Raw genomic sequence first — 14,612 nt, forward strand, 5'->3', positions numbered from 1 at the left:
CAGCACACACACACACACACACACACACACACACACACACACACACACACTGTAATTACTCTCAGCTTATTTTTAGCGATAGTTGCTCTGATTGTTCTTTGTAGGGCAGCAATGATGGATTTAATGTCATTAAAATCAACTGATCTGACACCAACCACAAGGTTCCCTTGTTTAGACGTCTTTGCAGAAAGCTCTCAGATGAGAGAGCCTTAAAGCCACTACTTTCTTCATGTTGGCAGCATCATGAAGACATGTATTAGGTGATGAGCTGTGCCTGGTGTTCACCAGACAGTGTTTGGAGTTCTGCCCAAAGGGTTCAATTTTTTGTCTCATGAGACCAGAGAATCTTTTTTCTCATGCTCTGAGTCCTTTTAAATGATGTTGGCCAAAGTCCAAGCAAGATGTCATGTGCCTTTCACTCAGAGTTGAGTCCTTCTAGCCTTCTATCATAAAGGCCTGATTGATGCAGTGCTGCTGGGATGATTGTCCTTCCAGCAGCCTCTGCCAATTCTGCAAAGGACGACTGAAGCTCTGATAGAGGGATCGTTGGGTTCTTGGTCACCTCACTGACTACGGCCCTGCTTATCCAGTTACTCTAGAAACATTCCTGATGGTTCCAAACCTTCACAATTATTGAGGCCACTGTTCCTGGGAACACTCAAAGCTTATAATAAAATGGTTTTATACCCTTGCCCTGATCCATGCAATCCACAATTTTATCGTAGTCTACAGGGAGTTCCTTGGACCTCATGGCTTTGTTTTTGTCCTGACATGCAGTGTGAATTGTGGGACCTTGTCGTGTGCTCTTTCTAAACTGGACTCCAAGCTAGTTCTAATAATGAAGGGTGCCACAGCAAAGGGTCTGAACACTTTTGTAAATGAGCGATTTCAGTTTTTGATTTTTGATAAATATGCAAAAAATTCTAAAAACATGTTTTCCCTTATGATATAGTTATTGAGTGTGGATTGGTGGGAAAAAATGCAATTTTGTTAATTAAGAATTAAATCTACAACACAATAAAGTGTGCATAAAAACAAAAGGTTTTAAAAGTGTACAAAACTCTGGTGTATCAAAAAGATAATCTAAAAGCCTATTTTTCATTTTTTGGAAAAAATTACTTTTTTGTCTGTTAGCTCCATTAGCTAGCAGCATGCTATCACAGGCCTACGGCATTTGGGCACCAGCACCACAAAGACACAGCCTGCTGGATTCAATCGATAGTCTCTTTGTGGTCAATACCACGCTGAGTCCATGTGGAGGCAGACAGGAACATAAAATGCCTCGAATGCTTTTTGATGGAGACCAGGCAGCCATGTTGGATAAGGCAATGAAAATACACTTCTTTTTTTTTTACTGTATTTGTCACACCGATTTAATGTTTGATATTTGTCAAGCATCTCAGAATCACTCACACAGAAAGTCAAACCAGAAGTGAAAATTCCTCCTGCGTCAGAGTAGAGCTTGAGTTATTTATGAAAGTTCCTACACACACACACTCTCGGCAGCAGGAAGTGGAGTGGACTTTGAGAGTGAATGAAACCGCTCCGTGACAGTGAACCGAAAAATAAAATTAATGATGATGTGTAACAGATTTACTCAGCGGTTTCTGCAATCAACACATTAAAAAACCTGACAGGTTCATGCAGATACAATGTCATGTAGGAAAAAAAATGAAATACAGAACATTGTGTCACTTGTAAGACAAAATAGCTGCACACATGTACTGACTGACAGGATGTTTAAGAATGATTAAAAAAAGAAGAAAAAAATGACACATAAATTAACCACTACATTTCATCTTAAATGGCTGACACCAGCTGCATCTTGTACTGTTTAGCTAGTGAGTCTATCTTCGCAGTATTATAAGCTCTATTAAACGTGAACGTGCCTTGGCTGCAGGAAGTATATGGGCTATGCTTTGGCACTGCTGTCAGTCTGTTCCTATGGCCCAGGCATGTCTCTCTGCCACGCGAACCCAGAACATTTGGCCAAAACCTCAAGGACCATATATGCATAACAAATATGTATAACCAATATTGCTTTTAATCTTATATAGAGGCAGGGAAATCATTGAATGTGCACGGTATTTGAGCTTTGAGGTGCATTAAAATCACATTCATTATGTCCCAAATTAGCTCTGTTGCGGCTGTGTGTTTGTCTTCAGTTAAGGGCGAACTGTGGAGCTCCTACTGCAGATGAATCACACAATACTTTTAAGTCCGAATGATATTTTTTATAAAGCTTGACATCATTTTAAATAAAAGAATCTTGATTTTGTTTCCTGTCTCTCCTTGAATGTTTTACTCATCACTGTCCTCATGTTGCAACTCAAAACTGTTAGGACAGCTGTGCAGCTCTCCTAAATCTTGGAGGAGATACAGTATGAGTAATTTCCTAGGTCAAGAATGTTGATGAAACGCTTTCACACCCGAGCCTAAAACAACAGGAACAAATGTTCATGTCTCTGAGAACTTTTTGCCAATTACGGCTGATTTCTTACTCCGAGAAACTGAAATAAATACAGACTAAGGTTATCAAATTTGTAAGGAATAGTTCACCATTTAGGGAAATACACATATTCGCTTCCTTGCCAAGAATGCATGAGAAGACCAATACCACTCTCGTATCTGTATATTAATTATGAAGCTACAGCCAGCAGCTGGTTCATCTAGCATGTCACAAAGACTGGAATTGGAGAAACAGCCTGGCTCTGTCCAAACGTAACAAAATCCACCAACCAGCATCTCTAAATATCATTAAATAACATGTTATATATTGTTCTTACACCATAGTTTTTGTACAGATTAAACATAAAGATATAATGTGTTAATTGTTGGGATTTAAAGGTACCGTACAGCAGTGTTTCCGAGAGTTAGACTTTATTTGTAGCAGTAGCTGAAGCGGGGGTGGTGGGGTTATTAAGGTGCTCCATTGCAAAAAGTACTTTGGGACAAATTAACAATATGTACAGCTCCATTACTTAACGTTGTGCCCAGTCCCCACACTCTGAATAACAGGCACACAGAGACGGCCGGTAAATACTCAGACAGGGACGGTAAAACTTAATGGATTATTTGACAAGCCACAGGCCTTCTGATATGGCGGGATTTCTCCCTGGCCAGTCTGACTGACAGACACGCCACATGCAAGAGGGGTGGAGCAAGGAGGAGCTGAGCGAATCAATGCACTGCGCATAGCACTACAATGAAATACAGTGTAAGATTTTACCCATTTGTAATAGTAAAAAAAAAGAAATGTAATATGTGGCTGTCAATGTCGATACTGTGGCAAACTGCCACAAATAAATCAATGTATGAGAAACACTGATACAGACACGAGGGTGGTGTATCAATCTCCTCATCTAATTTAAATCATTTAAAATACATAATCGCTTATTAAGCACACACGCCATCAGGACACTCAGTTTCGAGTGTTTGGAGAGCTGGATTTAATGTTGCAAAGATTAGTCAACAAATCCTCATTTAGGCCAAACAATGAATGTTCCCACACACTGAAGACACGTGCTCCTTTTGTTTTTCCTAAAATTAAAAAAAGGCATCTAAGATATCATCTGAGATTTTTATTTTTTGTTTGGGGGGGGGGGGGGGGGGGGGGGGGGGTGAAAAACCGGTGGATAAACACAGCCAAACACATTGTTGTCATTTTCTTTTCTTTTTTTTTTTTTTATTTCATTCTAATATCATTCATCTGCATTTTCAGCTCAGGTTTTTATGAAATGTCATCATTATCTGTTTTGCCAGGGAGATTAAATGTAACAAAGGATGTTGTTGAACATTATCTTCTTTCCAACAATGATCTCCGACAGCTTTTCGTAGCTGTGTGTGACGTGTTGTTTTTTTTTTTTTTTCTTCTGAACACTCCACAGGTGTCGACCAACGGGGAGATATCTGTTATCTCTGGAGCCCCCACGGACTGTGACTGTAAGATAGACCCCAACTGTGACTGCTTCTCCGGTGGGTCATAAGGCAGGACACGCACACACACACACACACACACACTTCTTATATGCGTGCAGGATTGAGTAATGTGAGAGCATTAGATTATGTCTAATAAGATTATGCTCCTAAAAACAACATGTAACTGCACTTAAACATCATTCCAGATCATATCGCTTATGGCCTGGCTCCGACGTATATCTGAATTAAACAAAAACAGGAACATTTTAAAAGCTTTGACATAACTTACTTGGATTGAGATAGTCAGTGTGTTTTATATTGAGTGATTAAATCTTGCTGCCTGTGTGTCCCTGCTGGCCAATGATTTTATTATCAGAGCTAGAGAAGAACTTTTTCTCTACGTCTGTCTCCTGCACTGTTTCCTCCTCCTTTCAATCTGTCTGAATTATTTAAGTCCGATGGAGTTTTAATATCGAAGCACGGCTGTTTTGACTCGACGTTTGAATTATGACAGTGCGCAGGAAAGATATGACCATCTCTAATGTCACAGCAGAAAAGAAAGTGAATGTAATTTGACTTTTTGAATGTATGTGTGTTGAGTATGCAGACAGTGCATACGTGTATGTGGGGGGGGTGTATTTGTATTTGTATTCATAGGGAGGCTCCTTCTTCACAGAAACCTCCAGCTAAATTTCAGTAGGAACCAGCTCAAGAAAAACCTTTCAAATCCATTCAAATTTACAGCTGGGGAAAGAAAAGGCTCTCGTCTAGCCGCTGAAGGTTTTAACTAGTTGGTGTATCATGGAAGGGCACCTGAAATGAATAAAGGGAAGAGGGAAAGGACCAAACAAATAAGCAGATGTTCTTTTGACAGTTAGGCCATGCTTTCATTGTAAGTGTCAGAGGAGGTGATTTTATCATTTAATTCTGCTCATAAAAATCAGTCTCTTTTCTATTCAAAATGGAGGGAAGTGTCTCTCCCATGACACAAGCCAATGGGCTGTAACCATCCCTATTTCTTGGGTTGTACTTTGCATATTTTCAATCATGTCTTGCTGTTAACAGATGATTACTCTCTTCAGAGGCTTTCCGTTTCCATCCCTTCACCATAAACACTCACACTTTGAACATGCGCACATATGTGACCACACACCCGCAAATACAAACAGACATGAGCATGCACACACGCGTAAAAACATACTCACACACACATAATGTGCATGCTGTCAAGAGATAAACTGCCACCCTGCTGTCTGCACAGACCCATCAGAGGCCATGGGCCTACTGCTGACAGCATCTAAAGGGCTTCACCTAGCTATCATCCCGCTGTGCTTCCAAAGACATCTGAATGCATTCAGTCACCCACTACCACCGTCTGATAAGACTGAGGTCACTATCAAGGTGCTCATATCCACTCCATTGGGAAGCTACGGTATCCCAACAAGTCCAAGTCCTGAGCTAAACTGATAAGCGGCACCATGGGATCTTCATATTTTGCAAAGCTTGTGTGTACTGGTTGCAACTTCTCCCTTTCTCTAAAGAATGATTTGTATTTCTCAGTGTGTTTATAACTCAGGGTGTCTTCACTTATTCTATTTTGTTGATAAAGGGTTTGTCCTCATTGTAATAATGTCTTCTTGTGTCTTATCAGGAGATGGAGGCTACGCCCGTGACGCTCGTCTCAAAGCCCCTTCCTCTCTGGCCGTGGCCCCCAATGGTACCCTGTATATTGCTGATCTGGGCAACATCCGGATCAGAGCTGTAAGCCCCAACCAGCCTCAGCCCAGCCCGGCCGGACTGGTGGAGATCAGCTCCCCACTAGACCAGGAGCTCTATCTCTTCAGCCAGGTACACAATGTCTCTAAGCTCTGTATATAAAATGTGTATGTGCATGTAAAATATTAACCAGAGAGCTCAGTTAGGTCAAAATGAGGGAAGACCTTTGTAAGAGCACCATCACTGCCACTGTATAATTAATTTAGTGTAACTGTGTGCGGTTCGTGCAGTTCAGATTTAGACTTCAGACATTATAACTGTGTTAACTGAAATTCACATGTCACTAAATTAAAACAGGTTAAGCCAAACAAACTAGTTCTCGCATAGACATCGTTTGCCACTAAATATGTAATGCTTAGCAGCAAATGAAACAACTAACAAAGCTAACGTTATCTTGCTAATATAAGCTGTTTAGATGAAGCGTGAAAGAGATGAAACGTGCTCGACATATCTGAATATATCTGAATTACATTTCACAAAAATAACACAACATGCTTCAAATTACAAAATGTAATGCTAATAATGTTAGACTGAAAGACCCAATAGCATATTAGCTAGGTTAGCATATTCCAATAAACTACGTTAATAATACTTACTCCAAAACACTCCAAGCTCTTCATCTATGCAGGCACAAATAAAACAAAGTAAAACCTGTATTTACAACGGATTAGCGGTTAAGTGTAATATATTATTTGCCCCCCTAAAACTGTTATTTTCGGATTTGACCCTGTTACCAGACACCCTCATTTTTGTGCACAAGCATGAAAATGATATACCCAAAATAAAAAGGTTACTGTTCTCAAACCTTGTGATTGCAGTCGTAACACTGGTTTCCCTTGAAAGATAACTATAAATTTTACAACTACAGAGTCAGAGTGAGGATAAGAGATGCTGAACCAAAGTACAATTGTATTAATTAATTTATTTATTTATTTGTTTTCACATAAACATGGGAATACAAGGCCTGTAGAAGTACATTATGTGTGGAAAATACTTTGGAGCCAGGCACAGGTCTGAACCAATTCTGTGTCTCCAGCTGTCTCAGTGATATGAGGATCCTAGAATGCTTTGCACAGTTGGAATCAGGAGACTTAGAGCTTTCAAATCATGTATAATTTGTCAAGGTTGTGTGAGGACTGAGTCCAGTACAGACCAAAGCACACCTATAGTAGCAGTACCAAGGCTAAAGCATTCCACATGTGGGAGGTGGTATTTAAAGATTTTGTAAATCACTAGTTTCAAACCGTAGTTAATAAAAACATAGGAGGGACTGTAGTAATGGATTAGTAATGGATTTTTAACTAGCAGCTGCAAAGCAATCCTGATCACTTTCTCTTTCTGTTCCTTTCCATGACAGAACGGTTCCCACATGTACACCAAACACCTGATCACCGGCCACTTCCTGTTCAACTTCTCTTACGGCACAGACGGTCAGCTGTCTGGGTTGACGTGTCGCGACGGCCACGGGCTCCAGGTGAGGAGAGATGCTCATGGAGTTCCACTCTGGCTGGCGCTACCTGGAGGACAGGTGTACTGGCTGTCTCTTAGCAACAGTGGAACACTGAGGAAGGTGTCGGCCCAAGGCCATGACATCGCCCACATCACTTACCATGGCAACACAGGTCTCCTAGCAACCAAGAGTGATGAGAACAGTTGGACCACTGTTTATGAGTAAGTTTAAGTTGTTTTTTTCTATTTATTGTTCTATTTATTCTCCTTTCTTTCATTCTGTCTTTCTTTCTTTCCTTCTTTCACTCTTTCCTTCATTCATGCTTTACTGCTTGACTGAATGTTTGTGAGGACATGGGATTACATGTATGTGCATGAATGTGAGATAGAATTTACGTAAGCGGCGTGACATGTGAGTGCCATCTGGTGGTAGCAACTGCATCATCACTAGTGCAGAGAACTATTGAGACTTTTTTTTTCTTTTTAGGTTTGATAACACGCGTTTAGCACATATAGCACACATGCAAAGACACATCAGTCTGAATTATTCACCACTAGCGACCCAGTCTCTGTGTCAAATTCCACAGCTGGTTAATTACACATATAAATCATAGTTGACACTTACTCTGTGTTGGTGTTTGTGTATGAGAAGGGAAAACAGAGTGATAGTGAGTGTGCATGTGTGTATTTGTGTGTACGGCTGAGTTCATTTATCCAGAGCGGCAGTTATCTGTATGTGTGCGTTTGTGCTTGTATATCATCGTCTTTGTGTCCATTCTCCAAGGTACAACAGCGAGGGCCGTGTGACCAACATCACCCTCCCCACGGGTGAAGTGAGCGGTTTCCACGGCAACCTGGAGCGCTGGTCACGGGTGGAGGTTGAGGTGTCTAACCGTGAGAACTTCATCACCAGCACCAACCTGTCTGCAAGTGACACCATCTACACCTTCAGACAAGGTACAGCGTCATGGTGCATTTTTTATTCTATTTTTTTCTACTCCATGTAGGTCAGTAGGAAAACATAATGTATTCACCAGTTGACATGCAGGAAAGATTACAGCCTCAACACAATGCATCTGTCACCATCTACTTCACCACAAACATGCCGCAAGGGTGTCTATGACTCATCTGGGGGGGACTAAACTATAGACATCACACTCAGATGCATAAAGAGGGCAGACTGTTAAGGTTACAGTGATATTTAAACATTTATGACTGACAAACTGCAATAACATGGCTGTTATTCTGGTCAGGTCAGACGCTCTGACCTGTGGTTTTCTTATTCTCCTCCTTCACCGACTGCACTGAAGGTATGTGCAGGAGATTCACAGCTTGAAAAAGGATTTATTGCTTTCTGTAAATAATTCAAATATGGATCTGATATGACCTCTTTACATAGCCAGAATAATGGGTAGTAAAAAAAAATGCTTAATTTTTTTATTTACAAAAGAAGAGATAGATCCGACTGACGTGTGAAATGCCTTAACGACCGCAGGAAAAAAATGGAAAAGAGGGCAGAGATGAGAAGAGGAGAAAATGAGAGTGGAGTGGAGAAGCCGCTCATGGGAGCAGTTTCTTCTCATGTCATCCCTTTAATTGCTTTCTAGCAGTTGTCACAATGACAGGACTGCAGGGAGAGAAAAGCTGCTCCAACACACATAAATACACTTGCTCGCATGCAGGCATGTGCACAGTGCTACAGTATGACAGAGCTGCCAGGGAAGAATTGAAGTGACCCCTTATTTCAGAGTGCCCCCTCCACCCCCCCCCACCCCCCCACCCCCCCACCCCACCCCCCCACCCCCCCACCCCGCCCCCTTCTTCCGCCACCCACAAATTCACTGTCTTCTCCTGCCTCTGAGGCAACAGTAACCATATAGAAAGAGGTTTTATAGTGGTGGAGGGAATAGAAGTTACTATCCAGTTTATTAGCTGTGTTAAGTTTTATGATTAAAATATAGTTTTATGATTATTTTTGCTATTTTTTAAAAATTAATTTTGTTTTACAAACAGTAAAGGCATGACGGATACTGATACTGAGATGTGTAAATGCTGCATGAAATCTTACTTGGTAGATGTAGAAAAGACAAAACAGTTTCTGAGAAACTTTTGCAATGTGTGAAAACTTGTTTCAGCCAAGCACCCCACCCTTACCCCTCTGCTTTCTCTTTGTCTGTCTCTTCTTCTTTTTATTGCTCTCTCTTTCTGTCTGTCCAGCTCGCTCTCTCTCTCTCTCTCTCTCTCTCTCTCTTCCTCTTTCTCTCTCTAAATATATATAAATGTAAATATATATATATATACAGACATGTATATTACAGTTTTCAAAAGATACAATAGCAGATACAGTACAGGGCCGATGTTGCAGAGAAAATTTTAGGAAAAAAACCCACTCAGCACAGAGATTTAAGCAGTTAATTCAAACAAAACACACATACAAAAAAAAGCCAGACGTGTATTCAATGCATTCATGTAGTCTGCTGCTCTATCTCATTGATTTTTCTCAAGGCTGTTTTTTGAGAGACAGTGACTGATGTTTTTTCACACTTTTTTTCATCTGTTGCTACATATTTGCATCCTTTTGCACACGTGTGGTTTTGCGTGTCTCTTTGTTTGTTCTCTGCATGTGTGTGACCCCTCCATGATATATGATCGACCCCCAGACCACGCTCAGAGTTCATACAGAGTGAGCGCTGATGGGTCGTTCCTTGTGACGCTGGCGAGTGGGATGGAGCTGTCACTCAGCACAGAGCCCCTCCTCCCCGGAGGCATCGGCGGAGGAGTCAGTCCCACAGCCAGCCGCTGTAACATCAGCCTGCCAGGAGACCATGCCCCGAGTCTGATAGAGTGGAGGCAGAGGAAGGAGCAGAGCAAGACTAACTACAGCACTTATGAACGCAGGCTGAGGGTAAAACACTAAATACCAACATATTCTTCAGTTAAACCAGATAATATAGAAATTCCAGTCCTGCAAATGGAGTACTACACGAATGCAGAGTGCATTAGCAAGAAAATGCCCAATACACAATGGAACCAGTAAAGCTCCCAACACCAACTAGATATCATAGAAACCTGCGTGAATAGGTCAAATTACATCACTGTAACCACATCTTAGAAGCATGCTGTGTTGAGCCAAAGTTGTGCAATCTGACCTTTAAACACTCCATTAACAGTGACAAAGAAATGTCACTTCTAAGTGCAGTGTACCCACATCTTTTCAGTGGATCTTAACATTTGTTGTGAGTTTGAACAGTGCCACGGCCTGTTTTGACACAGCATGTTAAGAAGTTTTGAGTTATTGATGACGTCACCGTTGGCTGTACTTTCCACAAATCACACGCCAACTGCAACACCTCTTCTCTTTTCCCTCTACACAAGGTCTACCACACAAACAGTATATTTCATAAGAATAGTGCATTTTATCTGATGTCTACTAATTAATTAGCAATCCCCAGGACTCGGTTCATCACTTGTTCACCAGGCACTTTATTGTTTTTATGCAGACCTGGTTTGCTCTAAATGTCACAATTAATTTATCTAAACTAATGAAATCTCTTTTAGTCTCAGACATGCCTCTTCATTTCTATTTGCATGTCTGTGGCCTTATTTCGAATTTATGGTGATTAGAAAGCAGCTTTAGTTTGTTCTGCTCCCACTCACTGACATTTTACTGTTTTTCTTTCCAGGCACATAACAGGAACCTGCTGTCCATAGACTTTGATCAGAGCACCAGAGTAGGGAAGATCTATGATGACCACAGGAAGTTCACCCTCCATATCCAGTATGACCTGCTGGGCCGGCCTGTGGTGTGGTCTCCCAGTAGCAAATACACTGAAGTAAATATCAGCTATTCTGGAGGAGGTCTGTTGTCGGCTATTCACCGTGGAGAGTGGTCTGAACGGCTGGAGTATGAGAATGACAGGGTGGTTTCCAGAGCCTGGGTCAACGGCAAGATCTGGAGCTACACATACGCAGACAGAGTAAGAGCTGCACTCATAGAAAACAGGTTCAGGTGGAATGTGATAGACAGGTTCTGTCTGTATCATGCTAAGATTTGTTTGATGGTTTCACTTGTTCTTTTTGTTGCTGCTGTTAGAAGAAATCTAACACATCTGCTCTTCTTTGTCTGCTGCTTCACATGTTATTGCATTTATATGAAACCAAAACTAACAGTAAAAAGTAAAAAAAGTACTTTTGTTGTGGGAAATACAAGTAACAAAGTGAAAGCACATTACAATAATTCACAGTGCTGTACTGCCAACTATTTTTTAAAAATATTTTTACTTTCTCTGAGGCATCCATTGGTTTCCATTCATTTTACAAAACTATGAAAATCACTTTGCAGAGTTAAGTTCAAGGTTTTTTTTTTTTTTTTTTTTTTAAGTTCAGTTATTGTACAGACTTTTTGAATCAATCTGCACTTATAGCTGCATAACTAATAACACAGCTTCGAGCACAGTAAAAGCTGTTCATTCTGATGGATTACATAACTCAAAAAAGGCTCTGCAGCTAGATTTTCGGTGGTGAAAAGAAACCAGCAGTTTCCTGAAAGTGGGTTTCACAGTAAACACTTATCGTGCTCTTAATGGTGAGATATAATAGACAGTAATGTACAGTCCATGTGATTTTTAGTCAATGGGCTTAAACACACCAAGACAGCTACATTCATTTAAGTGTGTGACAAAGCTGAAAGCCACCTGAGGTTATAATTTCCGTACTTGAAATTAATTGAAATATTTAATGAAATTATATTCAGCCTGAAATATATTTAGTATCAGGTTTTGGTCTAAGAGAGAGTGTAAATGAGCTTATATTACAGAACCATCCAGAAATGAATTATACCTGCATGTATTATTAATAAATTAATATTATACCTTACAGTTAAATTTTTGCACAACATTATTTTGCTTCAGTTCAGACTGTTCCAGTCGCCACAGGACTGCAGGTACAGGTTTTTAAAGCTTTCTGAGAAAAATAAAAATGTGAAAACCAAGGTTGCATCTGCTAACCTATTTTGGTGATAAAATGTTTTCACCAGATGGCACTGAAATACAAAAATACACCAGACAGACAAGGGGGAAGCTCATCAAACAACAGAGCTGCAGTATTCTAATGTCTGTGTTCTTTCAGTCCATTATGCTGCTCCTGCATAGCCAGCGGCGCTACGTATTTGAATACGACCAAACGGACCGCCTGGTTGCCGTGACGATGCCCAGCATGGTGAAACACACCCTGCAGTCTCTCCTGTCCATCGGTTACTATCGGAACATTTACACCCCTCCTGACAGCCAAGCCTCCTTCATGCAGGACTACACCCTCGATGGGCGGCTGATGAGGACTCAGTACTTGGGAACAGGGCGTAGTGTCATCTACAGGTATGACACAGATCACAGAAATATTACTGGCTGTCGGTTTTATCAGTTCATTTAGGGAGGCAATGCAGTTTGGAAGGGGTGACATTGCGGTCAGCAGTGGTTTGATTCTGATGAAGCCTGGAGGCATTATTACGCATCTTGGCACGACAGTCAGGCATATAAAAACATAACACTGATTGGCTTGATGAAGGTGCTTTAATTAAAGGCTAATCTCAAAAATTTAAAAGCCCTATTAGGACCAAGTCTAGCTGACACCAAAACATGCCACACACACACATCTGTCCTTACAAATTACACTGATTGGACTAATGGGGGAGACTGATTAAAGGTCAAATTTTTTATCATCATACTATGTCAGACACCACTGATCTGATTTTGATGAAAGCTGGAGGACTGATTTGGGCACTGTTCTGGCATTTAACATTTTTAATACTCATTGGCTTGATGGGGACACTATAATAAATGGCCCCATTTTCAAGATGTGAAAGGCCATAACTGCCACAGCAGCCAGTCTGATTTTGATGAAATATTGAAGGATGTTGCAACTTGTTCCTTAATGGCCCCAGGCATCTTTGTATTATTCATGAGGTAAAGCATGTTTAGTTATACTGAAGTTCAAATGTATATTTTATTGTATGTGTTACCATTTTATTAGACACTTCTGACACAGCTAACAGCTAACTAATTTATCATGTCTTCCACAAGTTGCTCTATTTTTTATAAGAATTAATTTCAATTTTTTTGTATCTGTTTTTCAAGGTATACACCAGCAGCGCGGCTCTCTGAGGTGGTTTATGACTCTACTCTGGTGACCTTCACTTATGACGAGGCCTCTGGCACCGTCAAGACCATTCATCTCACCCATAACGGCTTCATAAGCTCCATACGATACAGACAGACAGGTACATATACACATGCATTTACACCATATACATTAAAGGGACCAACAGCCACAAATTTAAAATACTGACTATGTGCAATGAGTTATTTAAATGGATCATGGATTTCTTTTGTGATAAAACTATGTCTGGCTTTTGAGGCAGCCTTAGTGCTATGATCATTTACACTGAGACTGACACAGCCACAGTTAGAAGTGTGAATCAGGCCGAGCATGCTCAACTGGAAGACACTGTGGTCTACCACAGCATTGAATACTAGACCACCCCCTGGGCTCTGAGCCTTGCTATCTCTTCCCCACCTCCGCAACCAGGCTGCCTGATCAAAGTAAATAAGTGAATGTATAAATATAAGCTAATATGTGGTTGGCTGTGTGTGGGTACTACATTTGTGTTGCATGCCTGCACTCCTGTATTCATGTTTGTACACATGCATGTCTATGTGGGACAGGAAGTCAGTTATAACCCTAATTATCCGTCAACTGTTCCAGGTCTGCTTCAGAAAGACGTTGCAGTTCATATATTTCAGTATTACCCAGCGCAGGCACAGCCATCAGTGGACCCCTTTAGCTGTTATGTTAGGATACTGCCATTGTTAATGCAGTTCACCAATTCCCTCAAGTTACAGAATCTTTCCAGGGTGGTTGAGAGCACTCTCATCTCTGCTGCTGGTTCACTTCACATGGCTTTGTGATTGGCTCGCCATGATCAGGTGTCACTAATCTGTGAGGCACAGCTGTGTGTGTGTGTGCGCGCGCGCGTGTGTGTGTTTATCGGTTTGCCCTCACGGTGAATAGACTCTCACCTTCCTTTAACTGATCTCATTTCAGCAGAACAAACGGAGCCTTGGAGAGAGGAGAGATAGTGGTAATTGTCCCTTGAGAGGAGACAAGGAAAAGTAAGGGACCAAAAAAAAAAAAGGGACGACAGGGATATAGTGAGGGAGAAAAGGAACAGAAAAAGGAGAGGGAAAGATGACAGCTTGGCGAAGTGACAGCCAGAGAAGCGAGACGAACAGACTGCGAGTTCCCTAGGGCTGTAGGAAAGCCTCCACCTCTCTCTCGCTGCCTCTGCCATTTTCCCATTAGCGCAGGTTTAGAATCAACATTCCACAGAAAATAAAAATAGAAGATGTAATGCTGATCCAGCTCTCTAGTCTCCAAAGCTAGACACTTTCTCATTTTAACTGCAATCAGAGTCA

At 41.1% G+C, this 14,612-nt stretch overlaps 1 protein-coding gene across 3 annotated transcripts in view; it reads left to right on the forward strand.

Annotated features, from left to right (window-relative positions):
• Positions 1-14,612, forward strand: part of tenm1 (teneurin transmembrane protein 1) — a 165,843-nt gene that overhangs the window by 145,117 nt on the left and 6,114 nt on the right. For all 3 annotated transcript variants that reach the window (XM_056383289.1, XM_056383290.1, XM_056383291.1), the window contains 8 exons: positions 3,888-3,975; positions 5,570-5,766; positions 7,052-7,365; positions 7,928-8,100; positions 9,804-10,048; positions 10,827-11,120; positions 12,271-12,515; positions 13,275-13,417. In XM_056383289.1, the coding sequence (XP_056239264.1) occupies positions 3,888-3,975; positions 5,570-5,766; positions 7,052-7,365; positions 7,928-8,100; positions 9,804-10,048; positions 10,827-11,120; positions 12,271-12,515; positions 13,275-13,417 (1,699 nt within the window). The remainder of the gene's footprint in view (positions 1-3,887; positions 3,976-5,569; positions 5,767-7,051; positions 7,366-7,927; positions 8,101-9,803; positions 10,049-10,826; positions 11,121-12,270; positions 12,516-13,274; positions 13,418-14,612) is intronic.

The sequence above is a fragment of the Seriola aureovittata genome, chromosome 8 (genome assembly GCF_021018895.1).
Source record: "Seriola aureovittata isolate HTS-2021-v1 ecotype China chromosome 8, ASM2101889v1, whole genome shotgun sequence".
Taxonomy (NCBI): domain Eukaryota; kingdom Metazoa; phylum Chordata; class Actinopteri; order Carangiformes; family Carangidae; genus Seriola; species Seriola aureovittata.